This window comes from Phoxinus phoxinus, assembly GCF_949152265.1.
Source record: "Phoxinus phoxinus genome assembly, chromosome: 5".
In the NCBI taxonomy this organism is placed as follows: domain Eukaryota; kingdom Metazoa; phylum Chordata; class Actinopteri; order Cypriniformes; family Leuciscidae; genus Phoxinus; species Phoxinus phoxinus.
In genome coordinates, this window is record NC_136880.1 from 32,301,275 (window position 1) to 32,328,354 (window position 27,080).

General features: G+C 35.8%; 2 protein-coding genes across 2 annotated transcripts; one reads left to right on the forward strand and one right to left on the reverse strand.

Moving 5' to 3' along the window:
- Positions 1-461: 461 nt before the first annotated feature.
- Positions 462-9,330, reverse strand: LOC306998168 (receptor expression-enhancing protein 6). The gene is made up of 5 exons (XM_079612030.1): positions 8,698-9,330; positions 6,047-6,140; positions 5,672-5,810; positions 4,217-4,385; positions 462-4,040 (listed from the first exon to the last, which is right to left on the reverse strand). Exons 1-5 carry the CDS (start codon positions 8,813-8,815, stop codon positions 4,006-4,008), a joined length of 555 nt encoding a protein of 184 aa, XP_079468156.1. The 5' UTR covers positions 8,816-9,330; the 3' UTR covers positions 462-4,005.
- Positions 9,331-17,512: 8,182 nt separating this feature from the next.
- Positions 17,513-26,892, forward strand: slc1a8b (solute carrier family 1 member 8b). The gene is made up of 11 exons (XM_079611943.1): positions 17,513-17,813; positions 19,516-19,595; positions 20,311-20,526; positions 22,012-22,054; positions 22,141-22,351; positions 23,195-23,294; positions 24,179-24,412; positions 24,638-24,832; positions 25,684-25,818; positions 25,903-26,020; positions 26,176-26,892. Exons 1-11 carry the CDS (start codon positions 17,571-17,573, stop codon positions 26,323-26,325), a joined length of 1,725 nt encoding a protein of 574 aa, XP_079468069.1. The 5' UTR covers positions 17,513-17,570; the 3' UTR covers positions 26,326-26,892.
- The last annotated feature ends 188 nt before the right edge of the window (positions 26,893-27,080 follow it).

Here is a 27,080-nt window from a genome sequence, read left to right on the forward strand (position 1 = left end):
CCACCCCTTTAAAATAATAAACAAACTTGACAAAGCATGGGGTTTCTTTGAAAGTTTAAAGCTGCCTCAAATACTGTGTACTCAAAGGATTTCTCAAGTGCTTTTAAAAGATGCATGCCTATAGGTTCTCCATGAGGGTTCAGCAGCATGGCAATCTGAGGAAACACCAAATGGTGCCTCAAGCACTTTATCGTTGTTACAGTGTTTTGTGCACCATCTCGCTTAGCCTGGAGGTGCTTTGGCTGTGCCTGTGGCTAACAAGGCAGACAGAAAAGTGTAAAGGCGTCTATGAATCTTTTTGTTGTATCTTAGCGGGTATAATGGTGCAGAGTCCCTTGAGGCAATTCAGTTTTCTTCGTCTGGCAACCAAAGTCTGGGAAGGGTGGGCCATCTTAATCTCAGCTTTATATAATAACCCTTCACAGGGCACATTCTCATAAAAGTAACAGACAGAATATATTGTGTAGAAGTCTGTATTGGTATCAAAGAGCACAATTGCAGTATCAAACAAAGGCTATAAGTCAAGAATTTAAGCATTAAATGTGTATATAAACTGGAGTTCATTAAACATGCAGACTCTTTTTGTGTGGAGAGATGGAGGCGGTAGACAACCAAATATAATCACGAAAGACAGGCTGGGCTGTGCATAATAGCTTGCAGGAAGCAGGAGGAGGCCAGGCCGCAAACAGCGTGTGGATATTAGTCACCTCATAACAATGCCTGTATATTCAATATTCTCCACTTCTTTTATTTCTTTCCCTTGAAAATGAAAAGAAATTAAATTGTAAAAACCCATGTCAAATACTAAGCAACAACCAACCTGAAAATTAGATTAGAATGATTTAAGTGATCTGTTTGTCTCTTTGAGACATTTACATTTATTTTCAATGATGTTTTTAATCCAATGGGTAAAGATAATTTGATGTATTTGTGTTTCTCTCTACAAATGCAGTATAATGTTATTAAAGTGCCTGATTAATTGTTGGTTTGTCTTGTCGGATTACATCAGACATCACATTAAATCAGTGGTGCTGTTTGTCTCCCTCTTCCTGTAAGAATATGTACTACACGGTCAAACAAAACTGCTGGATTATATTCAGAAAGTAGACATTATAGTCAATACTAATAAATATATGCACTTTGCATTTATTTCAGAAGAAATGCATAAAATCTTATGTGAATTTATTTACCAATTGCACAGCAGTGCGCATCCAGGCAGTGCTCCAGATGCTCTACATGCCATTACACTTTTTGGAGTCCCTATCAATTTTCCCTTTAAGCCATTTCAAAAAAAAGAAAATTATGTTTAAATAGAAACTGTCGGTGCTTCAACAGAATGATCATGGGTCAATACAGAAGCAGATATCAGTGAAAATAGTTAGATTTTGCTTACTCACAGGTGCACTAAAACCGATGTCTCAACTACCATTCACATAGGCCTAGTCCTCTTGCAATACAAAGGTAACCTGAGAATGCTGTTCCGCTATAGTTCAGCTTTTAACATGAAGATTAAACAATCAGACAGGGATTCACACACCCTTGTTTACTTCTTGCTCGGAGTCCCCGTGGTATACTTGAATTCCCACTTGCACTACAACTGCCTTCCCTGAACAAATATTACACATAGGCTACTCGGTGTCATGCCCAATTAAACAACATTGCACACATTCTGTTATGGCAGATTCATGAACTCTGCATTTGCACACTCTACACTTGCACCGTTAATATAAAGGTGTACATATTATTTGCATTTTATTTTATTCAATATTACATGTATATAAATAGATAGGCTTTTAAATGTGTGTACATGTAGATATCTTGTTTTCATTAGTGCTACCAAGGAAATATTAAGATCTGCATGCTTGAGCATTCTATTTCTTAAAAAATATTAAACCAGACTCATAAGATATAATAATATCCCAGCTAGTTTTCTCAAGCTAAATATTTAATCTTATGTAATTTGGTTATCACATATACTATATATGTACTTTCTTATGTAGCATGAGCAGTATGAAAGTACAGTATTTCAAGCACTGCAAATGTTACTATTGATTTTAAAGGGAAGGGTGCACAGACTTAATTAGAACATTTCAAATGACCAAAATAACCACTCAAATTACACTTTAACAATACAGACATCAACACCAAAGCTTATTTGTGGTTTCATTTAATCAGATCCTTAAGTTATTTAAATTATTTCAAGATTGTAGACAATTAAGGCTTCACAAATGACAAAATTAATTATTGACATTGACAATAATTTACAGCCCTGGCAGTGCTGGATGCAGTAAAAGGAGCAAAAGTACGTACAAATTATCTTTTTGATTACTACTTCCAATATCTCCTGTTATAAAGAATGACTCATGAAGCAATGGCCTGTTTTCGTTCACTGATACTTGCAGCTTGAGGAGGTATAATTAGTCTTCTCAAGTTCAGCATACTGAAAGGGTGTAAAATGGCTTCATATTTCTCTGTCCACTGTGGAAAAAAACGATTAATATAACAGCTTTGTTGCATAACATCTTAATAGCCCATAGGAAATATTATACCGTGTTTCCTAATCCCCATGTATAACGCTTTAATACCCTATAACTCTTTAATATTGCACTACTAAAACAGAGTTATTCTTGGCAAGGGTAAAGCTGGAGATACTGTATCTCCAAGCTGCCATACTTGTTTATGGAGTTCATTTTTTAGGTCTCATTTTCTGACCTCAAACCCACAATACTAAAAGTATGAATTACTCTAGCAGCAATCTACAAAAATCAACCCTGGAAACTCCCATCTCAAACTCTCATGACATCATCTTGGATTTTTCCTCCCTCAATCTGCATGATGAAGCAAACCGGGGCTGCATCCAAAATCGCATACTTCCCTACTATAGAGTAGCCAAAAAACAGTATGTCACAAAAGTAGTTTGTCCAAATTCACAATAAGAGTAGGCAAAAAATACCCGGATGACCTACTTCTTCTGACGAGATTCTGAAGTGTGCATAGTATACGATGAACATACTGTCCCACGAGGCCACTGGAGAGGATTTGTGAATGAGTGACGCAACTGATGCTGGTAGGTCACATGATAAGAGGAACATGGCGAATCCAAATACGTTAATACTATATATATATATAGAACATACTTTTTTAGCAGTCAAAAAGTAATTACTTATTCAAAATAAGTTCCTACTCAAGAGAGTATATGAATTCAGACGCAGCCAATGAGCCGTCAAACTACCCAGACAGTGCAGAAAGTAGGGGTCCCAGGGTGAGATAAACACTCAACTACTTACATCACTGAAGCCATAAGTGGGCCACCTAGACTCCTACACAAAGCTGACCCTACAGGCCACAACTTCAAAAATCTGAAGTTCAAGGTCACAATTTAAAATACCAGCACCTCAGCATCAACATAGAAGCACATACATACACTGACCTTGATCTTACAGAAAGGGAGATATGATGCATGGAATTTGACTAATTTAGTTATCCACGTGATCCCCAGAGCTAGACAACATAGCAAATACACCATCATATATCAAAACATATGTCGGTCATGCTTGAAACTAATACACTGAAAAAGACAAAATTGTGAAGACAAGCCTATTTAACTTTTCCTGAGACAAAAAAAGAAGCAACCTAAAGTTCAACTTTAAGTAATATTTGGTGAAAACAAATGAAGACTACTAATATAAATTTGGAGAACATGGTTTATATTTAGGCATAGCTCTTTCCAGTTTTATTTATTAAAAGACAGTGACTTAAACATTTTCTTTCATTGGTCAAAGTGCTAAAATAATGTATAGGATGAACACAAAATAGTATCCCAAGAACGTCTGTGGACCATTTGAGAAATGTCAGAATTTTTAAGGGCCATCTTGGGATGATTGCGCTGCCTGGCTCAGATGCAGTAAAGATGAATATTTCAGTGGGTTTTAGTGATTAAATAAATTAAACGAATGTAAACACAGGGCTCCTGGTAAAACGATTCTTCATATCCCCACCTTCAAATCATTTATTCTTATCACTGTTCAGCAATGTCAAGCCTGTTGGGAAAAGGCAGAGGAAAACAAACCTAAAATTGGACCATACAGATTGCTGACAATGCCCAAATATTGATTAGCTTACACCAATGCAAAAGTCAACGAATTACATAAGACACAAGCACTAATTTAATGACAGACTGAATATGGATTTCTGAGGACTGAGAGTTATTGTTTACCTTCCTTTGCCACGCTCTCTGCCGCACTCTTGGCCTTGCCACTCAAATCGCTGACAACGTTGTCAAATGCTGCTTCATGCTTGAGGAAGAAAGGTCTCACCACACGTGTGTATATGATCTGAGAGCCATTCCATGAGAACGGAGCCATGCACCACAGCAGAAACAGGCACTGAAATATGAAAAATGCAATTCTTTTATTTTTCTTCATAAAGAAATTAATACTTTATTCCTCAAGTATGCATTCAATTCAACAGCTGTGACAGTAAAGACATTTAAAATGTTCAGAAAGATTTCTATTTCAAGTGCTGTTCTTTTAAACCGTTTTATAACATTAATAAAAGCAATGTTACTTGAGCACCAAATCAGTATATTAGAATGATTTCTGAAGGACACTGAAGACTGGAGCATGAAAACTCTCCAGAGACTGATGCTGAAAATTCAGCTTTGCCGTCACAGGAATAAATTACAATTAAAAAAATATATTAAAATAGAAAACAATTATGTAATATTTCACATCACTATTTTTACTGTATTGATCTACCATTCAATCTTACCAACCCCAAACGACAATGCTCTAAAATGTGGTAGCATTTGAACATCAGGTTAAAGAAAACAGAATTCAAAATTGAGTTTTAAAGTAATAACTGAACATTCCTTGTGGTTTACATCAACATAAATTCATTTACACTTGACATAAAACTCAGCAACCTCATCAAACTAATCAATACATTGATTTAACATCTAACCTGTAACAACACTCTACACGAAGGTATCATTTGTTAACATTACTTTATGCATTAACTAAAACGAACTAACAATTAAAATATTTATTAATTAAAAAACGTTAGTTAATAAAAATGTCTGTTTTCATTTTAGTTCATAGTGCAATAAATATTAACAGATACAACTTTTGACCTTAAAATGTATTAGTAAATGCTGAGATTAACATCAACTAAGATAAGTAAATGCTGTAGAAGTATTGTTGATTGTTAGTTAAATGTTAACTCATGCAGATACCTAATGTTAACAAATGAAACCTTACTAGTACTCTTATAAAGTGTTATACCATCTCACCACATCCACATTCATTAGACAGTTCATGCCATAGTGAACATCTCATTAAATATGGAAAAAGTAATCCATATCATGCAAGACCTCAGTTCAACTTAGTCAGCTGCTATTCATTTGTATAAATTGCCTATATAGCACTCAGTCAAATTTAGAACGAGGATCAAAATTTAAATGAGGCTGTTGGTCAAGTTGGCAGATAGTAGTCAGGCATGCTAAATATACACTATGCAAAACCTCTCAGCATGACCTACATACCAATACATTTACAGTTCTCATACAGCGACCTAACATACATCAAGGTGGATGGTTTCTAAAACAGATTTTCAACAAGCAAATACAAATCAAAGCATAAATTAAATATATGTTGAGACTGAAACACCATACCTTCCCAGCATAGTAAAAGGGAAACCAAAAGAGGAAGATATCAGAGAAAAATTCAGCCACGCTAAAGAGTCCATAAACCACCCAGTATGTCAGCCATTTGGTGTCGTCATCTTTATTGTTACTCTCGATGGCTTTGATGCTGCATGAGGAACAGAATGAAAACAGGACAATTCAGTGTGGGTTGCTCTCATTATTGTGCTGTGGAAACGTGTGTGTGTGTGTGTGTGTGTGTGTGTGTGTGTGTGTGTGTGTGTGTGTGTGTGTGTGTGTGTGTGTGTGTGTGTGTGTGTGTGTGTGTGTGTGTGTGTGTGTGTGTGAAAAATCTTCAGCAATAAGCATACTACATTTGTGAAATTTGATGTCATGTATACTTACGAGACATACGCTGGGTAAACGAAACCAATCAAGTTGCAGAGGAGAGAGGCACCATATCCAAATATCAAATAGAGTCCCACAATAGACACGGCACCTGCAGAACAAACAGAGACACGTGATCACTGCCATTATTCAAATGAAGCACGCCATTTGGGAGCACTGATGACTTTGCATTTGGTCTTATTGTTGACACCTAACAGGATAGAAGAAGAACAAACAAAGGCTGCTCAAACACATTGTTTATATCCTCCTGAGACCCAAGCATAGACTTGTTTCCTCTGTAGAGGACATTATATTTTAGCGAATATCTCAGACCATACATGTCACAGTATTAGCCTAGGTCTGAATGTCCTGTAGAGACATATTCAGGGCTTTTCGGAGATGACAAATGTTAGGAGGTTTCACCAGGACAACTACCTCTACATTGACTGAATGAACACATTTAGCACTCTTATGGAAATAGGACATTTTTATGTATAGTAATCAAATAGTAATCATTTAAATGACTAATCTAAATCTGACTAATCTTCAAATTGTTTGAAACAGGGTAAAAATTTCATACAAATCCTCTGTAGAGGACACCAGGACTTAAAAGTGAATAGGGAAACAAATTGTATAGCCTATCAATACATAATTTTGCTAATTTATTACTCCCATTATTACGTTTTTTTCATTGCCTGTTGCCCAAAAAACATTAATATGCAAATTAGATACAATGGGACTACCCATTGATTATCATTTTACCCACATATTGCATAAAAAGCTTTAATATAGGCTAGCTTTAGCTTTAAAAACAGTTGAGAATCATCTTTATACAAAGTTTGGTTAAAAATAGCTTGAAACCTAAAAATGTATTAGTAAATAGAAAAAACAAAACCTTTTTTGCCTATACGTGATCATGCCATTTTATTTTCTTAATAAATTATCCCTGGTGTCCTCCACAGATGTTGTGGCATAAAATATGAATAGCCTACATTTTTCAACAACAACAACAAAAACCTCAATTTGTTTCTTATGCTCCAATGTAATGTAAGATCAAACAAAATCTGGTTCTCATGAGGATATGTGAATGTAAGAGATTTTGTCCCCAATCGGGCTATGTAGTCTAGCCACTGCAATTCAGCAGTGACACTTGAAGACTTGTTTAAAAATAACCCTAAGGAGTGGCTAATGGAAGAAGAAATTAGACCCAGGGATGTCTTACAAGAAAGCCACATCACACATGACATTTCGGGTAACCAGTCAATGCATTTTGAACCACTGGACCCATTAACGCATCTGATAATGGCACTTTACAGATCATCTGCTTGATGTTTCGCATGCGGTAAAAACAAAGAGAAGTAACTGATAAACCGATGTAAATGCACCAGGGAAATAACAGATAACCCTCGGGGGAAAGCTGTGGGTGCAGCATCTGTTCTTGCCACACACACACACACCTATCTTTGTGAGGACATTCATTGACACAATGCAATTTCTAGCTCCTTACCCTAAACCTATAACAGTGCATAACCCGAACCCTACCTAAACCTGGCTACCCTTAACCTACTTATAACCTTAAACCAAGTCTTGACCCTCAAACAGGCCTTTAAGGGGTCTCAGAAAGTGAGGACCGGTCAAAATGTCCACACTTTACTTTCTTTGTCCTAGCTCCGCAGGTCTAAAACTCAAACCGGGCCTCAAAGATAGGCTATTTGTAGGCTACTCGTAAGTGTACACACAAAAAAACAATATTATGAAGCTGCAGCCTCACAAAAAAAAATGTGTAGGCTACTCGTAAGTGTACACAAAAAAAACAATATTATGAAGCTGCAGCCTCACAAAAAAACATTTGTAGGCTACTCGTAAGTGTACACAAACACCGGGCCTCACAACGACATTTGAAGGTAAGTGTACACAAAAACCGGGCCACACAAAGATATCCAATTGTACACACACACACACACACACACACACACACACACACACACACACACACACACACACACACACACACACTGTTTGATAATTAATCATTCTCTTGATTCGAATGTCTTTAATTAATTGGTTCAACCGATTCTCAAATCCGGTCTGAACCACAGCATTGTAGCCTACTAGTATATTTAACGAAACTGAATCGGTTCAAGCGAGTCAAAAACTGTCCATTATAATAAATAAAACATTAATAAACAACGGTAATAAACAACATTAACGTTATGTGACAAAGGCTTTAATTGTACTGAGAATACCATGCCAATGCCATGATGTCTGGAACCGTGTGTGTGTGTGTGTGTGTTTCCAGAACCGGCACTTTAACCGCTTCGGAGAAATGACTCGGACTTATTCTACAGCAGACCCATGTAGGCTAAATTAACGTTATCAGTATGACTCCCAACGCCCTTTGCACTATTTTGCAACATTCAACAAAGGCTTGACATATATGTGTCACAGTAACTTCAGTTAACTTACATGTTAAAAGGATGAACATAATTTTCTAAAGAAAATCAATTTTCGACGACGGTAGCCTAATGGATACAAATGACTTTAAACTCACGGAAGTCCATCAAAGTTGACAGCTGATAGTCAAAGCTTGAATACATAATGTAAGGTTTACCATCCCTAACTAAATAATTAAAGCTGCTTCCAAACGAATGATTAAAACCAGCACGTACCTGATGCAATATACTGTTTCTGAACTCCAGTTTTTTTCTCTAAAACAGATAGAAAATCCGTTACCACGTTCTTCTGCTTAAAAAACGCTTCGTAACGTTCTGTAATAGTGTTTAACATTTTGTCCCTCCTTATTTATGGTAGTACAGCAGACCGTGACCAGGACCAGAATTGTAAACAGTTTTCCAAGCCAAGCAAACTAACGTGGGGAAAGTTTGTCCCTCAGTCTCAGCAGCAGCAGTGGACTGGCTCGTAGCAGCTAGGCAGGCGCTGCGCACAAACTCTATGACAACCAATCGAATCTAATAAAAATATAATTCCACCTCCCTCACAGGTGATTACGATTCTGCTGAAATGCTGACTAGCTGCGCCTGACTGAGAACACGGTTGCATTGAAAGAAAGAGGCGTTGGAGAGTAATGAAAGTATGGCTTTGTTTCAGGAGAATAAAATGTTCTCTCTCTTATTATTTTCCTCTTTCTGTCTTCCTTTACGGGTCCCCTAAATGCAGCATTGGTTGTAGGCCTAAAAAAAATTTTTCTAAATTAAAATGGTTTAGTAATGAGTTTTTAGGCTAACTCAAAGCATGGCTCCCTCAGACTAGATGTAGCTATCATTAGCCTACTTATCAACTGTAAAAAAAAAAATAAAAAAAAAAAAACGCAAACACAGCTTCTTAAAAATTTCACGTTTGAGTTTGTTTGTTTATTTGTTTGTTTGTTATATTGATTTTACTCCTATATTTCAAAACTCAGGACATTCAAACCCGTCTGCCTCTGATATGCGGAACAGCTGGGCTATGTGAGATGAAATCCTACATAATGTCAATATAAACAGTCAGTAATCGTTATTAATCTTCAATTTTAAATCACCTACTAATGGGTTATAAAATAGCATAGCATACACTGGTCTTTAGCTGTTTATTTCAAACACATCTGACTGGCATTTTTTAAATGTACCAGAGGAGGGCACTGTTCTCTTCGTTACTTTCGCCATTCAGTTCAGTCACACTGTGCTTGTCACATTTTATGTCCCTAAAGAAATGCTTGTTCTTTTAGCATTTGCATTACTATTTTGATTTAACTTCTACACATTTTATGTGATATTTCTGAAATTAGTGGGGAGAGTTTAGCAAAGATGGGACAAAGTTGGAGTTGTTGCCCTTAAACATCTAAAGGCAATACATTTTAACCACCATTAATAATTACCAAGAGTATGTCATTTTGAAAATGTTTTAATTTTCCTGATAGTAGATGTGATAAAACGTCAATATCTGAACACCCATCTTTGTAATATAGGCCTAAGTATTTATTAAGAATAAAATAATCAGTTTTTTTAATGATTGGATGCTAAATTACAAAATAATCTATAGCCTATTGCAAAATGTATTGTATTTAGGGTTTCAAGTTTTTTCAGTTTTAATAGAAAAAAAAAGTTTCATTAAAAATTTTTTTGTTTTGCCCTGGATTTACATTTGACAATTTATCACTCATATCATAAGTTGCCCATATATTCAAGGCCCTGTTGTGCTATAACAGAACAAATTATTGAATGAAATAATGAATTAATTAATTAATGATATATGAGGTGATTGGTAATAAAGTATGTGTGAGATGTCTCATATGACACTAACATTCACTATATTGCTGAATGAGGTGTGTTAGGGATTTAGGGTGAAATGCCCTAACGTGGGACACTGCCTAATGTGGGACACTAAGGTCTAGTTTTTGTGGGTCGCCCATAAATACATGAATGACGGTGAAACCATAGACTATAAGAGGTGAAACTATGGGTTAGTAGACAAAGCTGTGGTGTCATGTGATCAAAATCACATGACCTATCAAATGTCCAATCATATTTGAGGGTGGAGAAATCATCAAACAGCCAGGAGGCATCTTGTGTAAAGATCATCCGAAGATTAGTGACATAGAGTTTTAACAAATTTGATATTAAGGAGTTAAATACATTTTAAACAAAGTAATCCTGCTACTTTTTTTGCCTAATATGCTTATTGAATGTTTGTCCATAAAAAAGGACTAGATATGATTAAATGATTATGATATGATTAAAGAGTTAGAAGTGCAGTCAATTTAATAAAGTTAAAAGAACATTTTAGATAGTTTGCCGTTTCATCAGCAGAACAGAAGTCAGCTTCAAGACTTACAAAGATCACAGCAGTTATACCCTTAACCAAGGTCTATACGTCCTTGCTTCAAGTTGAATGATTCTGATTGGCTAAGAAATAGATAAACATAAATTTCCACACATGGACTGAGAGACTGAAGCATATCTCCATCGATTATGCTGCTGACACTCGGACCCGTCGTGACCTTCCAGGTCGGAGGTCGCAGATCTGGGTTGGTGGGCGCCAACATGTTGAAGAAAACAAGCCAGTCAATCTCCAATAATTCCACTTGTTCCTTAACCTGTAACCAAGAATACTCACAGACACACAGCTTCTTCTGAGACTCTTCCTTAAACATCCAGATAAAATGTTCTTTCTCTCAATGAGAGGACACTTTAATCTAACACAATAAAGTAAAGACTTTAACCAAGAAATGGTCCCTCAACTTAAAGGAGAACTCCGGTCAATTTTAACATTGAGCTCAATTTTTAGTAAATTTGGAGTGCTGTCAATACAGAGAACAACGACAAAAATCGGTGTTGCCTACACCGTGTTATCCTATTTTTAAAATTTGCACCCTATTGACTTGAATGGGGCAAGTTTTAAACCTGCTTTTATCCTCTTAACATCTTTGATGTGTCATTACAAGTGCCCAGCCATGTGAGTGATTCCTTCAGAGTGAACACGAGTGAATCTGACTGCAGTAGATGTGAAAGATATGAATAAAAATGATGTTAATTCAGCCAGCGCACAGACCTGTATTTAGTTCCTGTTTTCGGTGGAAGTCCAAAGTAGTCGATTGTCGAGTTCACGCGCGTGATCATAGTAACTAAACCTATGCCTGTGAACTCGACAATCGACTACTTTGGACTTCGACCGAAAACAGGAGCTAAATACAGGTCTGTGCGCTGGCTGATATAACATAATTTTTGTTCATATCTTTCACATCTACTGCAGTCAGATTCACCGTGTTCACTCTGAAGGAATCACTCAACATGGCTGGGCACTTGTAATGACACATCAAAGATGTTAAGAGGATAAAAGCAGGTTTAAAACTTGCCCCATTCAAGTCAATAGGGTGTAAATTTTAAAAATAGGATAACACAGTGTAGGCAACACCGATTTTTGTCGTTGTTCTCTGTATTGACAACACTCCAAATTTACTAAAAATTGAGCTCAATGTTAAAATTGACCGGAGTTCTCCTTTAAGGTTCCAATGACCCTTGTGACCTATAATCGTCATGGTGAGCTAGAGGAACAGATATATATATACAGTATTTTAACACATGTTGAATACCTTTCTCAAACAAAACGAGTCCATATCTAATTTTTGGAAGCCGGGCTGAATAAGAAAGCACTATTGCTGTATTTCTAGCATGGGCTTTAGGTTTAGTCACCTCTCAGATGCCAAATACAGACATTAAAGAATACATGAAAAGAACATTTCAGTAAACACACTGGTAACTTCTACAACCAAGTAAAATCTCATAAGCCAGAGAAGTCATTCTACTCATTTGATATTTAAAAGGAAAATATTGATTAATACCTTATAATCACTCATTAGATATTGAAGCAGCAGTGGAATCCTTCAGAAGTTAATGGATAGATATCCAAAAATAATAACAGATTTCAGATAGCTGCCAATAAGATTATTTACGCTAAGAAAATTATGCTAATACCTTTATCATCATGGGTTTTAGCAGCGCTGAAAGCTTTTGTTTTGAATTAGTCATATGAAATCCAGATATTAATCTCTTAAGCCACTTATACAGCCCCAATTCCAGAAAAGTTAGGGACATTTTTGTAAAACTGACAAAAGTACAAAGAAAAGTTTTCACCTATAACCATTAGTTAACCGTTAGTTGTGGACTGTTTAAAAAAAGTGAGTGTTATGTTATAAGAGTGTAGAGTGTTATGCAGCCATCAAAATAAATAAAAAATTATACAAAACACAATTAATTTGGCCAGTGAAAACATTGGACATTTTTTCTTTGTACTTTTGTCAGTTAAATAAAGTTTAAAGAGATTTAACAAATCACACTTTTTTGTAATTACATTTTAGAAAACGTCCCAACTTTTCTGGAATCGGGGTTGTAGGCATGCATTGCATACATAATTTAACTGATTGATTGTGAATTGATTTATAAAATTTAGTCATAACACATTCAGATCAGATTTTGAGTTTTTCTGTCCTGCAGTTATCCTTAATAAAAAAAATCATACACAGTAAACACTGTTTCCTTGTGGTGTTTTTTTTCTTTTTCTTTTAGCTGTCTTTTGTCATGGTCAAATCAGCATTAATCCATTTAACCCATTTAATACTCAGCCAGACCAGTATTAAAACACCTCTGGTACACGCACACTCCTGCAATTAGATGATCCAAAGTTGGGTGTCTTGTAGTTAAATGAGACTATCATGTGTCTGCAAATCTCCCAACTGCCCGCAATGCCAACAATGTCACTAAATGGGACAGGCATGTGTACCCTAAAAGTCATCAAACCAAATTGCAATGGATAACAACTCCATGGTGTGCCGTCAGAGGATGTGCTAATTGTCCAGAGGACTTAATCCTCTTTTCACAGAATTGCGGAAGACTTTATACCTGATCATTAGCACAGCCGTTGGCCATATGTGTGAGAACTGTCATGAAATGACATCCTGTTTCATATCTCTCTCTATCTCTATCACTAAAAAAAGATGTGTGTATATATATGTGTATTGTCTGGACAGCATTACATTTTGACTGAGTACCACTATAACATATGCGTGTTATATATTTTTATTAGACATTCTGGATATATTTGCAGAATATATGAATGGTTTCAGGCTGTGATTTACACGGTATGTCTCCCTTTAGCTGAACTTGCCATGACTCTGCACCTGCATAATGCTGGTAAGCTCTTCTTTTGGCCTTCAAGATGGGTAACAAAGCCTGCACAATGACACTGTAGGTCTCACCCTGAACTTTCACCTGCATAATAAATCCTTCTTTGGCCTTCGACATAAGATAAACAGGCCGTGCCACTGTTAGGGAGAAGCTAAAAGGTTTGATAAAATGGTAGATGCGCTAATTAAAAGAGTTGGAAAGTACTCAACCGTATGTTTTTGGGCAGATTGTTTGAAGATAAAAAAAGAAGTGGCAAACACAGATAAGATCGTTGGTCAAAAACAGTATAAAAATTAGAGTTATGGGCTATGAGTGTATTGTCAGATGGTCAGCTGGCGTCTCGGCTTTGTTGTTTGCTGCAATAAAGTCTTACTTTTGGCATCTGGAACTTCGTGACTGAGACATTTTTGCAAAGAGAGAAAAGGCATTTGCCATGACAGTGTTTACACACTCTGAGTTGTCCTTCACCTGTCTAATCAAGTCACACACATCAGTGACTAATGATTATTCGGTGTCTCCATTCCTGTATTTCATGCGGGGTAAAATGTTGTGACGTTATTTAGGTTGACGATGTAGTCAGTGAATACATCCACTCCCGGGAAATGGATTAGCATTTGATTCACATCACCTATGATGGTCTTCATTACATTTGGAGTAATTCAAGCCTCTCATGTCTGATTTCACATGTAGTGGGTGGGTCAGGAAGTCACATGTTTAATGTTTTTTTGCATGTACACCATGACCTAATCGGTCCCACTTTATATTAAGTGGCTTCAAGTACTATGTACTTACATTGAAATGAACAATTTGATACAATGGACTTATTGTGTACATACATGTTTTTACATTGTACTTCTATTTTAAAAATACCAGCATTTAATTACAGCTGTAATTCATTTATGTAATTACATTTGTAATAACACAGTTGACCCTTCCCTTACAACTTAACCCACCCTTATACCTATACCTACCCTAACCTTACCCGTATCACATCTCAATAGCAGCAAAAGTGTTTTACAATACAACATGAACACAATAAGTACATTGTACTTATTTTTCGATGTAAGTACATAGTACTTAAAGCCACTTAATATAAAGTGGGACCAAATAATCTATAGACTGTGAAATAAAAACTAAAATTTATTTGAGTACAAATATTTAGGCCTACTTGTAGTATTTTAGTTCATTGCTATTTATTTACCTTCAGGAACACAAATAATGCAGCTTTTGTATTCAAATTGTGTTAAAAAAATTAAGGAACCAACTCATTTCATGAGTTACATGAATACAGTTTTAGGCTTTAAAAGGCCTATATTGAGGGGGGGGGGGGGGAGGGGGAGATTTGTGGTGCAGTCCCATTCACCATGCAAAATGTTTTTTGTTTCTTTTAGATATTCTAGTTATTAGTACTTATAAAGCAAATATTACTGCCTACCCTATACCTAAACTTAACAACTATTAATGAACAGTAGAAGTTTACTGAGGCAAAACTCGTAGTTAATAGTGAGAATTGGACCCTAAGCTAAAGTGTGTGTGACCAAAAATTTCAAGAAAATAAAAACAATATTTTAAGTAATAAAAAAATAAAAACAAGCATGCACTGGGGCATGAATAAACAATATTCATTGTTTAACTGTTTGTCATTTCTATTTACACAATTGTTCCTGCATGGTTGTGCGGTCACATTTAGCTATTTGTTTTCTTCTGTTTTATGTTGTCTTGTCAGGAACCATTTATTCATCTCCTCAAAATTATCAGCTATTCACCCATGTCGTATTTCGTGTACCCGTGTCTGATGTTGAGGTCTGCGTATGGCAAATTGTAAGACAAAGTGTTTTATGTTCTTGTGTTACAAGTCTTCATTTAGAGCATCTAGCCTTTTTAAATTGACTAAAGAAATCAGCTTACTATTTACTTTGTTCTGAATTTGCCTTTCAGATCTTTTTTCCATTAATATAGAGGCTCTTTTACCTTTCAGAACCAAAACACACCTCCATTTCCTGTACTGGAGTCCTTCCAATGCTGTCTAGTCATTAAATCAATACCTGCTGGACACGCTGGTGTCGGAAATGCCTGCAAAGTGCACCCGCAGAAATCCCATTAAGGCATGACGTTCAAACTAATAAGGGGCATGTCCTTTATCTCCGAATAGCCTCCACGCATGTGTTCTAAGTCAAAGCAGTGCAGCCATAAAAAGCTGTCAAACTGAGAGAACATCCCTTTTCCATGTGAGCTAGGAGTTCTGTATGAAAAGGATAACTTGGTAATTCAATAAATTTTAACTCCTTCTTCTGAACTGCTCATCTTACTGCATATGGTTTACGTATATATTGTTTATTTGTTTTATCTTGAAGAGTATCTCATATATTCTGAATTCTGAGATGCTAAAATTCAAGCCCACTCAGTAATAATACACTTGATGCTAGTTTAAGATAGACCTGCGTGTTACATCCCACTAATTATGTCAATGTCAAAAAAATGTTTTTAAAAATCAATTACATAAAACTATGTTTTGTTTGTTTAACCCTCATGTTGTGCTACAGGATTTTCTTCCCAAAATGCTAGTTAATGTTATCGCATTGGACTAAAACTTAGTGACTTTGCTCACACAAGGCACATATACAAAACTATATTTTTTTATGTTCCATTTGTAGTGTTCCTGGTTCAAAAATTAAACTGGCCTACATCTCTCATTATGCTGTTATTGCCCAATATTTGGTATTAAAATATTAAAATATTCATTCACTTCAGTTAGGCCAGGTTTTCTATTTCTATTTGGAACTTTTTGGTCGTAGGCCTCATTGATCTGAGCTATGCACCTCTTTTTCTGAGGTGAATAAGCTTGAGTTTAGTTTCTATACGATCAATCAGATCCAAAAAGAAATACAAAATCTGTGCTATTGAAAGAAAGCAAGTTGACAAAAAAGTGTGGGGGGGGGGGGGGGGGGTAATGAGATATTTACAAACAATTTAGAATTTTAGCAGGACATTTTTCACAGAGAAACACCAAATTAGGTAAAGAATTTTCAAAACAGCACAAGGGTTATTATCTTTTTTTAACCCAAAAAGTATTATTTATTGGTAGTGCATATAGGTTCCAGCCAGGGGGCCAGTTGTTCAAAAGTAATCTGATCGGATTTCAGCTATCGATCAAATCTGGAAAATGGGTTGTTCAAAAGAAAAAAAGCATTCTGAAATCAGATTAGATCATAAATTAATTGTGATACCAATTTGATCCCGAAAATTAGGATGATACTAATCCCAGCAGGGTGGATTTCAGGAACATAAATGTAATAAAACTTTAAAACTGGTAAAAAAAAATACAACATTTGTATCATGTAGCCTAATACACACACACATATGCCTATTGTTTTATTTTGCTCTCGATTATATTAACTGTTAAAGTAATAAATTAGAAGTAAACAGGCTACATTTAGCCTTTCGGTAGCCAACAGTAAAGTAAAAAAAAAAAGAGATTTTGCCATAAAACAAAAATATTATATTTAATTCAACGTGTTTTTTAAACTAGCTACATTTGCACATTCATAAGAGATGAACCACTCGAAAGTTTTTTTCTTCTCAAAAGTTTCTCGGGTGAACGCTACGCGGATATTTTCTGAGAGAACGCAAAAGCATTGGAAGCCCCCTATTCTAGGATTAGTGCTTCACCACTTTATCTCTCCACATTCAATGGCCTCCTGTCTCTTGGCTAGGTTATTTTAATACCCTTGTAATCGCCTCTGACTTTGCTGCCGTGAAGGCAGTGGTTTGGATCTATAGGCTACTTAATTGCTTAATCTGTTGTTAGAAAAGGTTTACACCGAAAGGCTCTCGCTACACTTCCTGCCGACACAGGTCTAAGCATGGATGAGAACCGGAGTAGCTCAAGGCGGGCGTCTTCACAGTGCCAGTCCCCTCCCGTGGGTCCCTGGAGAAACATGGTGGAATATTTCAAGAGACTTATCAAGAACTCAATATCTACAAAATTGCGGCACTGGGTAAAGGACTACTGCAAAAGGAACGGCTTGCTCACCTTATCAGTGTTAGCGGTAGTGTCAGGCTGTGTGGTGGGATTCACATTGAGAAGTTTGAACTTGTCAACACAGGTAACTTAGCACCTAAAGATTCAATGTTATGTTATTGCCTTTATGAAAAAAAGAGGAAAAAGTGACAAATATACAGATTTAATTGTCTGTGCCGTATCAAAATTAGTGTTCAAACAAGTAGAGCCATAATAATAATAACTGTCTAAAGGAAAATGATTTGTTAAAAACAAGTTCTGTTTGAATGTTAATTTATTGAACATAATTTAGACTCATCACTCAGTTTTTAAATAAAATAATGAAAAAGTTTACAGTTATAGGTTACATTAACAAGTTATGTTTTTCACCATGTAAAACATTTGCATGATAGGCTACACGCAATGATATCAGAAATAAACTGTTTACATAAAGTACCCTGTGTAAATTACTTTTTTTTTATGCATAACCAGAAATGCATTTACCTAGAACAGTAGTGTCAGCTATAGACACATTTACAGAACAAATAAGAAAATAATGCAAGTGCTTTAATGAACTACACATTTTTGCAAATGTTTTTTAAAGTCTACATTTTTGTTTTCTACAAATTGAGGGATGAATCAAAATGATTGTGTGAAAGTGATATACATCAATAGAGCTTAGTTTATTTAAGTTGAAACATTCCTTTATTTAAGATGTTGTTGATGACTTTTCCTCTTAAAGAAGTTACATTTCCCAGCCTTAAAGGAGAACTCCGGTCAATTTTAACATTGAGCTCAATTTTTAGTAAATTTGGAGTGCTGTCAATACAGAAAACAACGACAAAAATCGGTGTTGCCTACACTGTGTTATCCTCTTTTTAAAATTTACACCCTATTGACTTGAATGGGGCAAGTTTTAAACTTAACCAGTTCTTAGTCTTATCATCCTTGATGTGTCATTACAAGTGCCCAGCCATGTTGAGTGATTCCTTAAGAGTGAACACGAGTGAATCTGACTGCAGTAGATGTGAAAGATATGAATAAAAATGATGTTATATCAGCCAGCGCACATACCTGTATTTAGTTCCTGTTTTCGGTCGAAGTCCAAAGTAGTCGATTGTCGAGTTCACGCGCATAGGTTTAGTTACTATGATCACGCGCGTGAACTCGACAATCGACTACTTTGGACTTCCACCGAAAACAGGAACTAAAAACAGGTATTTGCGCTGGCTGATATAACATCATTTTTATTCATATCTTTCACATCTACTGCAGTCAGATTCACTCGTGTTCACTCTGAAGGAATCACTCAACATGGCTGGGCACTTGTATGACACATCAAATATGTTAAGAGGATAAAAGCAGGTTTAAAACTTGCCCCATTCAAGTCAATAGGGTGCAAATTTTAAAAATAGGATAACACAGTGTAGGCAACACCGATTTTTGTCGTTGTTCTCTGTATTGACAGCACTCCAAATTTACTAAAAATTGAGCTCAATGTTAAAATTGACCGGAGTTCTCCTTTAAGAATGTGGCGTACAGACCTTATATAAGGTACTTAAATCCTGGTAGTCCTCCTGCTAAGTATGTGAGCATCTGGGTTTTGTTATCTGTAAATAAACTCAAAACAACTTAGAGTCAACTAGGATAAACACGCATTACTTAGGATAGTCAACTGACGCAATTCTTCAGGGATTTTACTGAAATAAAAGACCTATAAGTCATTCTAGTAGGGTTTAAAAGTTGGAAATGAATTGAAATCTTTACTGGCAAATTCACTGAAAGTCATGTTTTCCCTTTTACTTCAGGCAAAAATCTACTTTTCTTTTCCTGGAGAACTTCTAATGAGAATGCTGAAAATGTTGATTCTTCCTCTCATCACATCCAGGTAACTCACCATGTCAGTTCTGTTTAGTTGCACTTTCATTCAAGACGTCAGCATTTCTGAGGCCAAACATAAAGACTGTATTTGATATTTTTGAGAAACCAACAAAATATAAAACAGAAAAAAATGTTCCATCATAAGAAATGCTTTACTTCCTTGAGGTTCATCTGTTTTTAAAACCCTTTCAATAAATAGTGGGATAGCTGATTGTTGTAGAGAGTATGCCTATATATTTTAGAGTCTAACATTTAAACATACTTTTAAAAAACACTAGACACTTCTACAAATTATAGAGGAAAAGAAACTTGTCTACTTACATGGGTGAAACTGTTAAAGGGTAAGTCAACCCCTGGTCAGAGCCTGACTCCACCCACTGGCAATATTTGAAAAATGCAAGGTTGTGGTGAGCTGGTACCTGCTTACCTCACGCAGTACCACAACATCCAATAGGAAAATTCAACTGCAGTAGCCACCGTTCAGCCTGAAGAGGGCAGCACTCAGAAGTTTTTACACCATATATTGTAGAATTTAAAACACTTTATACCCTAATGTCAACAAATGTACTTGAATCAATGAACAGCATTGATAAAGCCCCAGTCTTACAGATCATTAACTTAAAAAAAGTTGTGTTAGGGTTTAGTTACCCTTTAATAACATAGTATGTTTGACTTAAAGCTGATCACACCTATTGATAGACACTCCAACACTTTCCTTACAGTTTAATGTCTGGCTTGTCTGCTATGGACACCAAGGCCAGTGGACGCCTGGGCCTTCTCACCATCACATATTACCTGTGGACTACCTTCATTGCTGTTATTGTGGGGATTATTCTGGTGCTGATCATTCATCCCGGAACTGGCACTGAGAAAGAGGGACATAAAGCTGCAGGAGGGCCAGTGATGACGTCTGCCGATGCGCTGCTTGATTTGATCAGGTAACTTAGCATATATATCAGATCTTAACTTTTAGAATTTGCTCTCAATATGGCGGCTGTAGGAAAGGAAGTCCCGCCCTTCAATTAAATGAGCCAATCAGTTTATTAAGAGCTGATTGTCTTTGTTTTATTGCTATATAATGCGAAAACACATTAGGTACAGAATCCTGAAAACTAGCATTTCAGCATTTTCTGTCAGATTTGATTGGTTATTTCAAATATGTTATTGATGTTAGGTTGTCCATTCAAGCAGAAAAGAACTGTGTATGCTTAGTTCCTAGACAAAGTACCACTTTGAAAAAAATATATGCCTAAGATTATTGCCAAGATGGCCGTTGAGTGGACTGACTTACCTTGAAAGGGACTCGAAGTGCACTGTTGGGGAAAAAAATGTAGACAAACAAGCTTTATTTCTTTGTCATCATCAAATTGGTTTCAAGTCAATATGAAATCAAAATGGACCACATTTATGTTCTTAATTCCTTAATTTCGTTCTTAATATTTCTTTCTTGGTCATATTGTAATTCATCAGTGTTTGCATTAATAATGTTAAATCAAAATGTAACTACTTGTTCATTGTTTACCTTTTCCACCTCACTTAGTCAGATATATAGTGAATAGCCTATAGTGTTAACCAGTTGCCAAATAGCTTTGTAGACATTGTTTTAGTATACTATACTATAATGCCCCAAAATCAAATAAATTCCCCAGAATCCCCACGGATAAAATCAAGTTCTGCCCTGCATCATTTCTCATTGATTATCACGGTTCTCTCTGAATTACACACTGACTTCTCTCTTTTGAAATTTAAATCTTTTACATTATTTATATGTGGAAAAACTAGTAGTCCACACTGGTGGAGACACCTAATAGTACTATTCTTTCCATTTGAATTATGAACTGAACTATGAACTTTAAACAAGTTTTATTTATCAATCTAAAAAACACATTGAGAAACATGTTGAACTTACATAACTGTTTTCAAGCTGCAATCAAGTCTGCAAGGCTTAAGCTTCCCTTTTGTGCTATCCCGTCACCGGACAGAAGGATTGGAATTAGGTATATTTAGAAAGCCTCTAAAGAGGATGTGATGTGAATGACACGGCTTTTCTCGAGTGCGAAAGATGCTCCTGAGCTCCGGACCAGATTTAATAGGATTTTAGTCAGGGACACAGCAGTTGAATTGGTACTTTATAAATAAAGCATTAGCCAATAGCCTCTGCCCTCCAAGTCTTTAGGCTGAGCTACAGCAGATCTGTTTTTTGTTTCTTTACTTTTTAGCTAGCTGGCCGTGCCACAGCCTTGTACAATAATCAAATCCAGTGATTCTGAAAACAAACAAGAGCCATTCTTGCAATGCGTTGGCCTCAGAAAACAGGCTAAGAACATATACTCAGGAAAATTAGCTCTTTTGCTGAAATATCTATGAAGTAAATAGTTTTAAATATATGGTCTCGCGTATGATGGATTTTGTTTCCCCAACAGGAACATGATTCCATCCAATCTGATTGAAGCCACATTTCAGCAGGTGAGAGAAACACATGAAGAACAGAGGAATTAATCCTTTACTGTTTTTGTACCTAATCCTTGTCCATCTGTGCTCTTCTGTTTCAGTATAAAACAGAACTTGTGCCTAATTTTAAAAACAGTGCAAAATCATCACAAGCCAACTTTGTGTACATTATGCCAGACTATGAAAACCCCAAGATGGGTCACCCAGTGTTTCTGGAAATCACTCCTCCTCCTGAGATCCACTATAAGATTATACCAGGGAGAAGCAATGGGATGAATGTGCTAGGAATCGTCATTTTCTCTGCCACTATGGGTGTGTATGGATTGCAACTGTTATATCACCATTCAACCCTGCTGAAAAGATCATCATAGACCAGATTAAGCTTTTTAGTGTCGCTTTGGTGCTGGCAAAAGTGTTCTCCAGTAAAGCTATAGCTGGATAAACTACCGTAGTTAAAAAGTTTGTTGGGAACATCAGCATCCCATGTTGGAGACTAATGTCCAAAATACAACATATAATGGTGACTATTGATCTTTTCAGCAGGGAAGCAAAGATTTATTGTACAATTTGAAGCATTTAAGTCAATATGAAAGAGTTTTGGCAGCCTATTTACTGAACAAGATATTTAAATGAGAAAACATGTAGAGCGGGACTTATTGCATTGATTTATACATTTGAAAATGTATATACATTTGACTTATTGAAAATAGAAGGGCTTTGTGATGTCTATATATATATATATATATATATATATATATATATATATATATATATATATATATATAACTGTTCAAAAGTTTGGGATTGGTGAGATTTTTTTATTTATTTAGATTTAAAGAAGTCTCTTATGCTCAACCGAGCTGCATTAGATAAAAAATAAACAGTAGGCCTAATATGATTACAATTTAAAAATAGCTTTTTTATTTAAATGTTTGTAAATGTAATTTATTTGCATTAATTAAGTCTTCACATGATCCTTAAGGAATTCTAATATGCTGATTTGATGTTCAAGAAACATTTCTTATGCTTAATGTTTAAAAAACATTATTACTTAATGACTAAAAAGTTAAAAATAGCAGCATTTATTTGATATTAGATAACTTTTTTAACATTAACATATTTACTGATAAATCTATTTTTGTTGTTGTTCCCCAGGTCTTCTGCTTGGTAGAATGGGAGCCAGAGGTACACCCCTGGTGAATGTGTGTCTTTGTGTCAATGAATGTGTCATGAAGATCATCAATGCTGCTATGTGGTGAGTAGATCTGGATCAGATTGCCCAAAATTACTTAACTGGGACTAGAGATTTGTAATTTAAAATATAGTACAGAAACACTCACTTTATTACATCACTTCTAGGACAGCCATTTTGTTTTATCATGCAAACATGTGAAAGAAGCATGTGACTGTCAAATAAAGTACCATCTCTGACCAAAACAAGTGGAGCGCCAACTAAGCAATCTCTTTAACACGCTCTACAATACGTCAGGGTAATAGTTTAAAAGCCGCTTTAAGCTTCCTTATTCTATTAAACGTTGGCAGTGGAAATGTGCTTAAGAGTTAGGTGAAATGAAAAGCTTGATTTGGTCAGTCAGTAATGAATTTAAATCAGTTAAGTGAATGCACCTTCTATATAACTATATATACGCTGCTGTTAAAAAGTTTGGGATCGGTAAGATTTTTGATGTTTTTAAAAGAAGTCACTTATGCTCACCAAGGCTGCATTTATTTGATCAAAACATTTTCAGCATCATTACCAGTCTTCAATGTCACATCATCCTTCAGAAATCATTCTATTATGCTGATTTGCTGCTCAAAAAACATTTTTTATTATTATCAATGTTGAAAACAGTTGTGTACAATATTTTTTCCAGGATTTTTTGATGAATAGAAAGTTCAAAAGAAAAGCATTTATCTGAAATAGAAAGCTTTTAAAAATAGTTGTCTCAACCAAATATTGTCCTATACTTAAAGACCATACATCAATGGAAAGCTTATTTATTCAGCTTATATGATGTATAAATCTCAATTTTAAAAAACGTACCCATGTGACTGGTTGTGTGGTAGTCACACGTGTGCGTGCGTGTGTGTATACATACAGTATAAATATCGTTTTAATACCCCAGTCTCTTTGTACAGGTACTTCCCATTTGGAATTGTATTTCTGGTTGCTGGGAAAATCCTGGACATGCATGACCCTGCAGTCCTTGCAGAGAAGCTGGGAATGTACTTCATCACTGTTCTGGCGGGGCTGTTCGTGCATGGTGTGATTTTGCTGCCATTGTTCTTCTTCGTGTTGACCAGGAAAAACCCTTTTAGCTACATACGTGGCCTCCTCCAGGCTCTGGTTATCGCATTGGCAACTTCATCCAGGTAAGGAAGCCATTTTATACAGGCTTTTAGCTCACTGCAATATAGAACAAGTTAATTCATGATTTATTTCAGAGAGTAGTTCAGTTGAATCATATTAAATTGAATAATTTAAGTGTTTATTCTACCCAGGGATTCCATGTGAAAATTCACAAATTGAATCTTACCATAATCTTTACATTTTAAATTATAACATTTTAAATATGCAATTTATTCATCTTTCTCCAGTTCAGCTACTCTGCCCATTACAATGAAATGCTTACTGGAAAACTGCCATGTGGATCGGAAAATCGCTCGATTTGTACTTCCTGTGGGTGCTACTATCAATATGGATGGCACAGCACTATATGAGGCAGTGGCAGCCATCTTCATTGCACAAGTCAATGAGTACGAGCTTGACTTTGGACAACTTGTTACTATTAGGTAAAGTATTTTGGCTACATTCAGAATTATGTACACTACTGGTCAAACGTTTGGAATAATTAAGATGTGTAATGCTTTTGGAAGAAGTCTGTTATGCTCACCAAGGCTGCATTTATTTGAAAGAACTTTTCTAATTGAATGCATTTTCAAATGTAATTTATACCTGTGATGGCAAAGCTGAATTTTCAGCATCATTGCTCCAGTCTTCAGTGTCACATGATCCTTCAGAAATCATTCTAATATGCTGATTTGCTGCTCAAGAAACATTTCTAATTATAAATGTTGAAAACAGGTTTTTCTTCTTAATAATTGTGGAAACCATGATATATTACTATTCAAAAGTTTGAGGTAAGATTTTTTTTTAATGAAAATAATCAATACTTTTATTCAGCATGGACACGTCTGATCATAATTGATCAAAAGTGCCAGTAAAGATATTTGTTACAAAAGATTTCCATTTCAAACAAATACTGTACTATTCATCAAAGAATTAGAAAATGTAACTTTAACAGTAAATGTAAAAAAATAATAATAATAATAATAACCCTATATTCAACAATTTCTTCAGTTCTGTGTCAGTCTCTTACGCTGATCACAGTATAAACAGTGCAGCACTTCCAGGTTCTACATCAGAAGGCCCATTATTGGGTTCTTATGGGTTTGGAACGACATGAGGGTGAGTAATAAATGATAGAAATTTTTGGGTGAACTAACCCTTTAAATAAATGCAGCCTTGATGAGCATTTTTCAAAAACCTGAATTATTCCAAACCTCTGACAGATAGTATACAGTAACAAAGCTGCACTTGCCAGTGAGCGCCTCATGTGACTTGACTTTGACTCTTTTCTCAGTATCACAGCTACAGCAGCAAGCATTGGAGCAGCTGGAATCCCTCAAGCTGGTCTTGTTACCATGGTTATCGTGCTTACCTCCGTGGGTTTGCCTCCAGATGACATCTCACTCATTGTAGCTATCGACTGGATCCTGTAAGTACAACACACTGCATGAGTACTACTACTTATAACCCACAATAGAAATAAAGTCAATCTCATACGTCTTTTTTTTAATAGGGACCGATTTCGAACGATGATCAATGTGCTTGGAGACGCCTTAGCCGCAGGAATCATGGCTCACGTGTGCAAGAAGGACTTTCAGAAAAACGCTGCATCCACAAGCAACTCAGAGAGAGTAAGATATATCCACTATGTGCTTATTTACATATTTTCTAGTTAGAAATATGGATTAGCAAGTATCGTGCAGTAGTGGTCCTTTGGTCACCAGCAACAATTGTCAAAACTGTCATATTTGACAACTGTGTAACGGCGGCATTTTGTGTCTTACAGAGAGATACTTTAATATCTTTTGGAAACCAAAGCGTGCAAAGTTTTCCCACATCTGAAACTCCACTACTGGCTAATAGGGACTACATCTTAGAGGTTGTTGGCGATCAGGTGATCGAGAAGCCGACATGTTACAACCTCTGCCAAGTCTAACTTTGACAGACGATACCAAGCAGGAACAGAAGCTGCCTTGACTTCACAAAAACCTTCCCCCATTACCTCCCCTTTGTTATATGTATATATATATATTTATATTTGTGCCATTCTGTCTTTTAACATCACAGATGTTACTGTTACCTCAATAGTCGCCTTTGGTGAACTTAAAAATTGAGGACATTTGAGTGCTTTTGACACCTTAACTTGGAGGTTTTGTAAATTACAAAAACATGTTTTTTTTTAATGTTCATCTTTTAGAATTGCCTTAAAATGCAATAGTTAATGACAGTAAAACTAAAATAGACCACAATAACATAACCATATACAAACAGGAACATTACAGTCGACTGGGGCTCCAATTACGGATCATCAGTTGCCTTGTCATACAGTGTACGGTGACAACAAACTGATTTTTTTTAATGACTGCAAGAACAGCGATTGTGTATCTTTATTACTTATGTTGAGAGCACACAATCACTGTTCACTTCAAGTGGGATGGAATATAGATTATCATGATTGGTTATGTTTGTTTATTTTCTTAATAAAATTGTTAAATTAACCTTGTGTTATTGGCCTTCATTATTCATACTGCGAAAGAAAGAAAAATCTAAATATGGTTAGTTTATACCTTCTAAAATGTGACAAAAACCACCTATTAAATCAAACCAAAAAAATGTGCTTAATCTTTATGAATATTATACTCCTAGATCTACTTCACTAATAGTTCACTAATACCAAGACACAAATGTTCT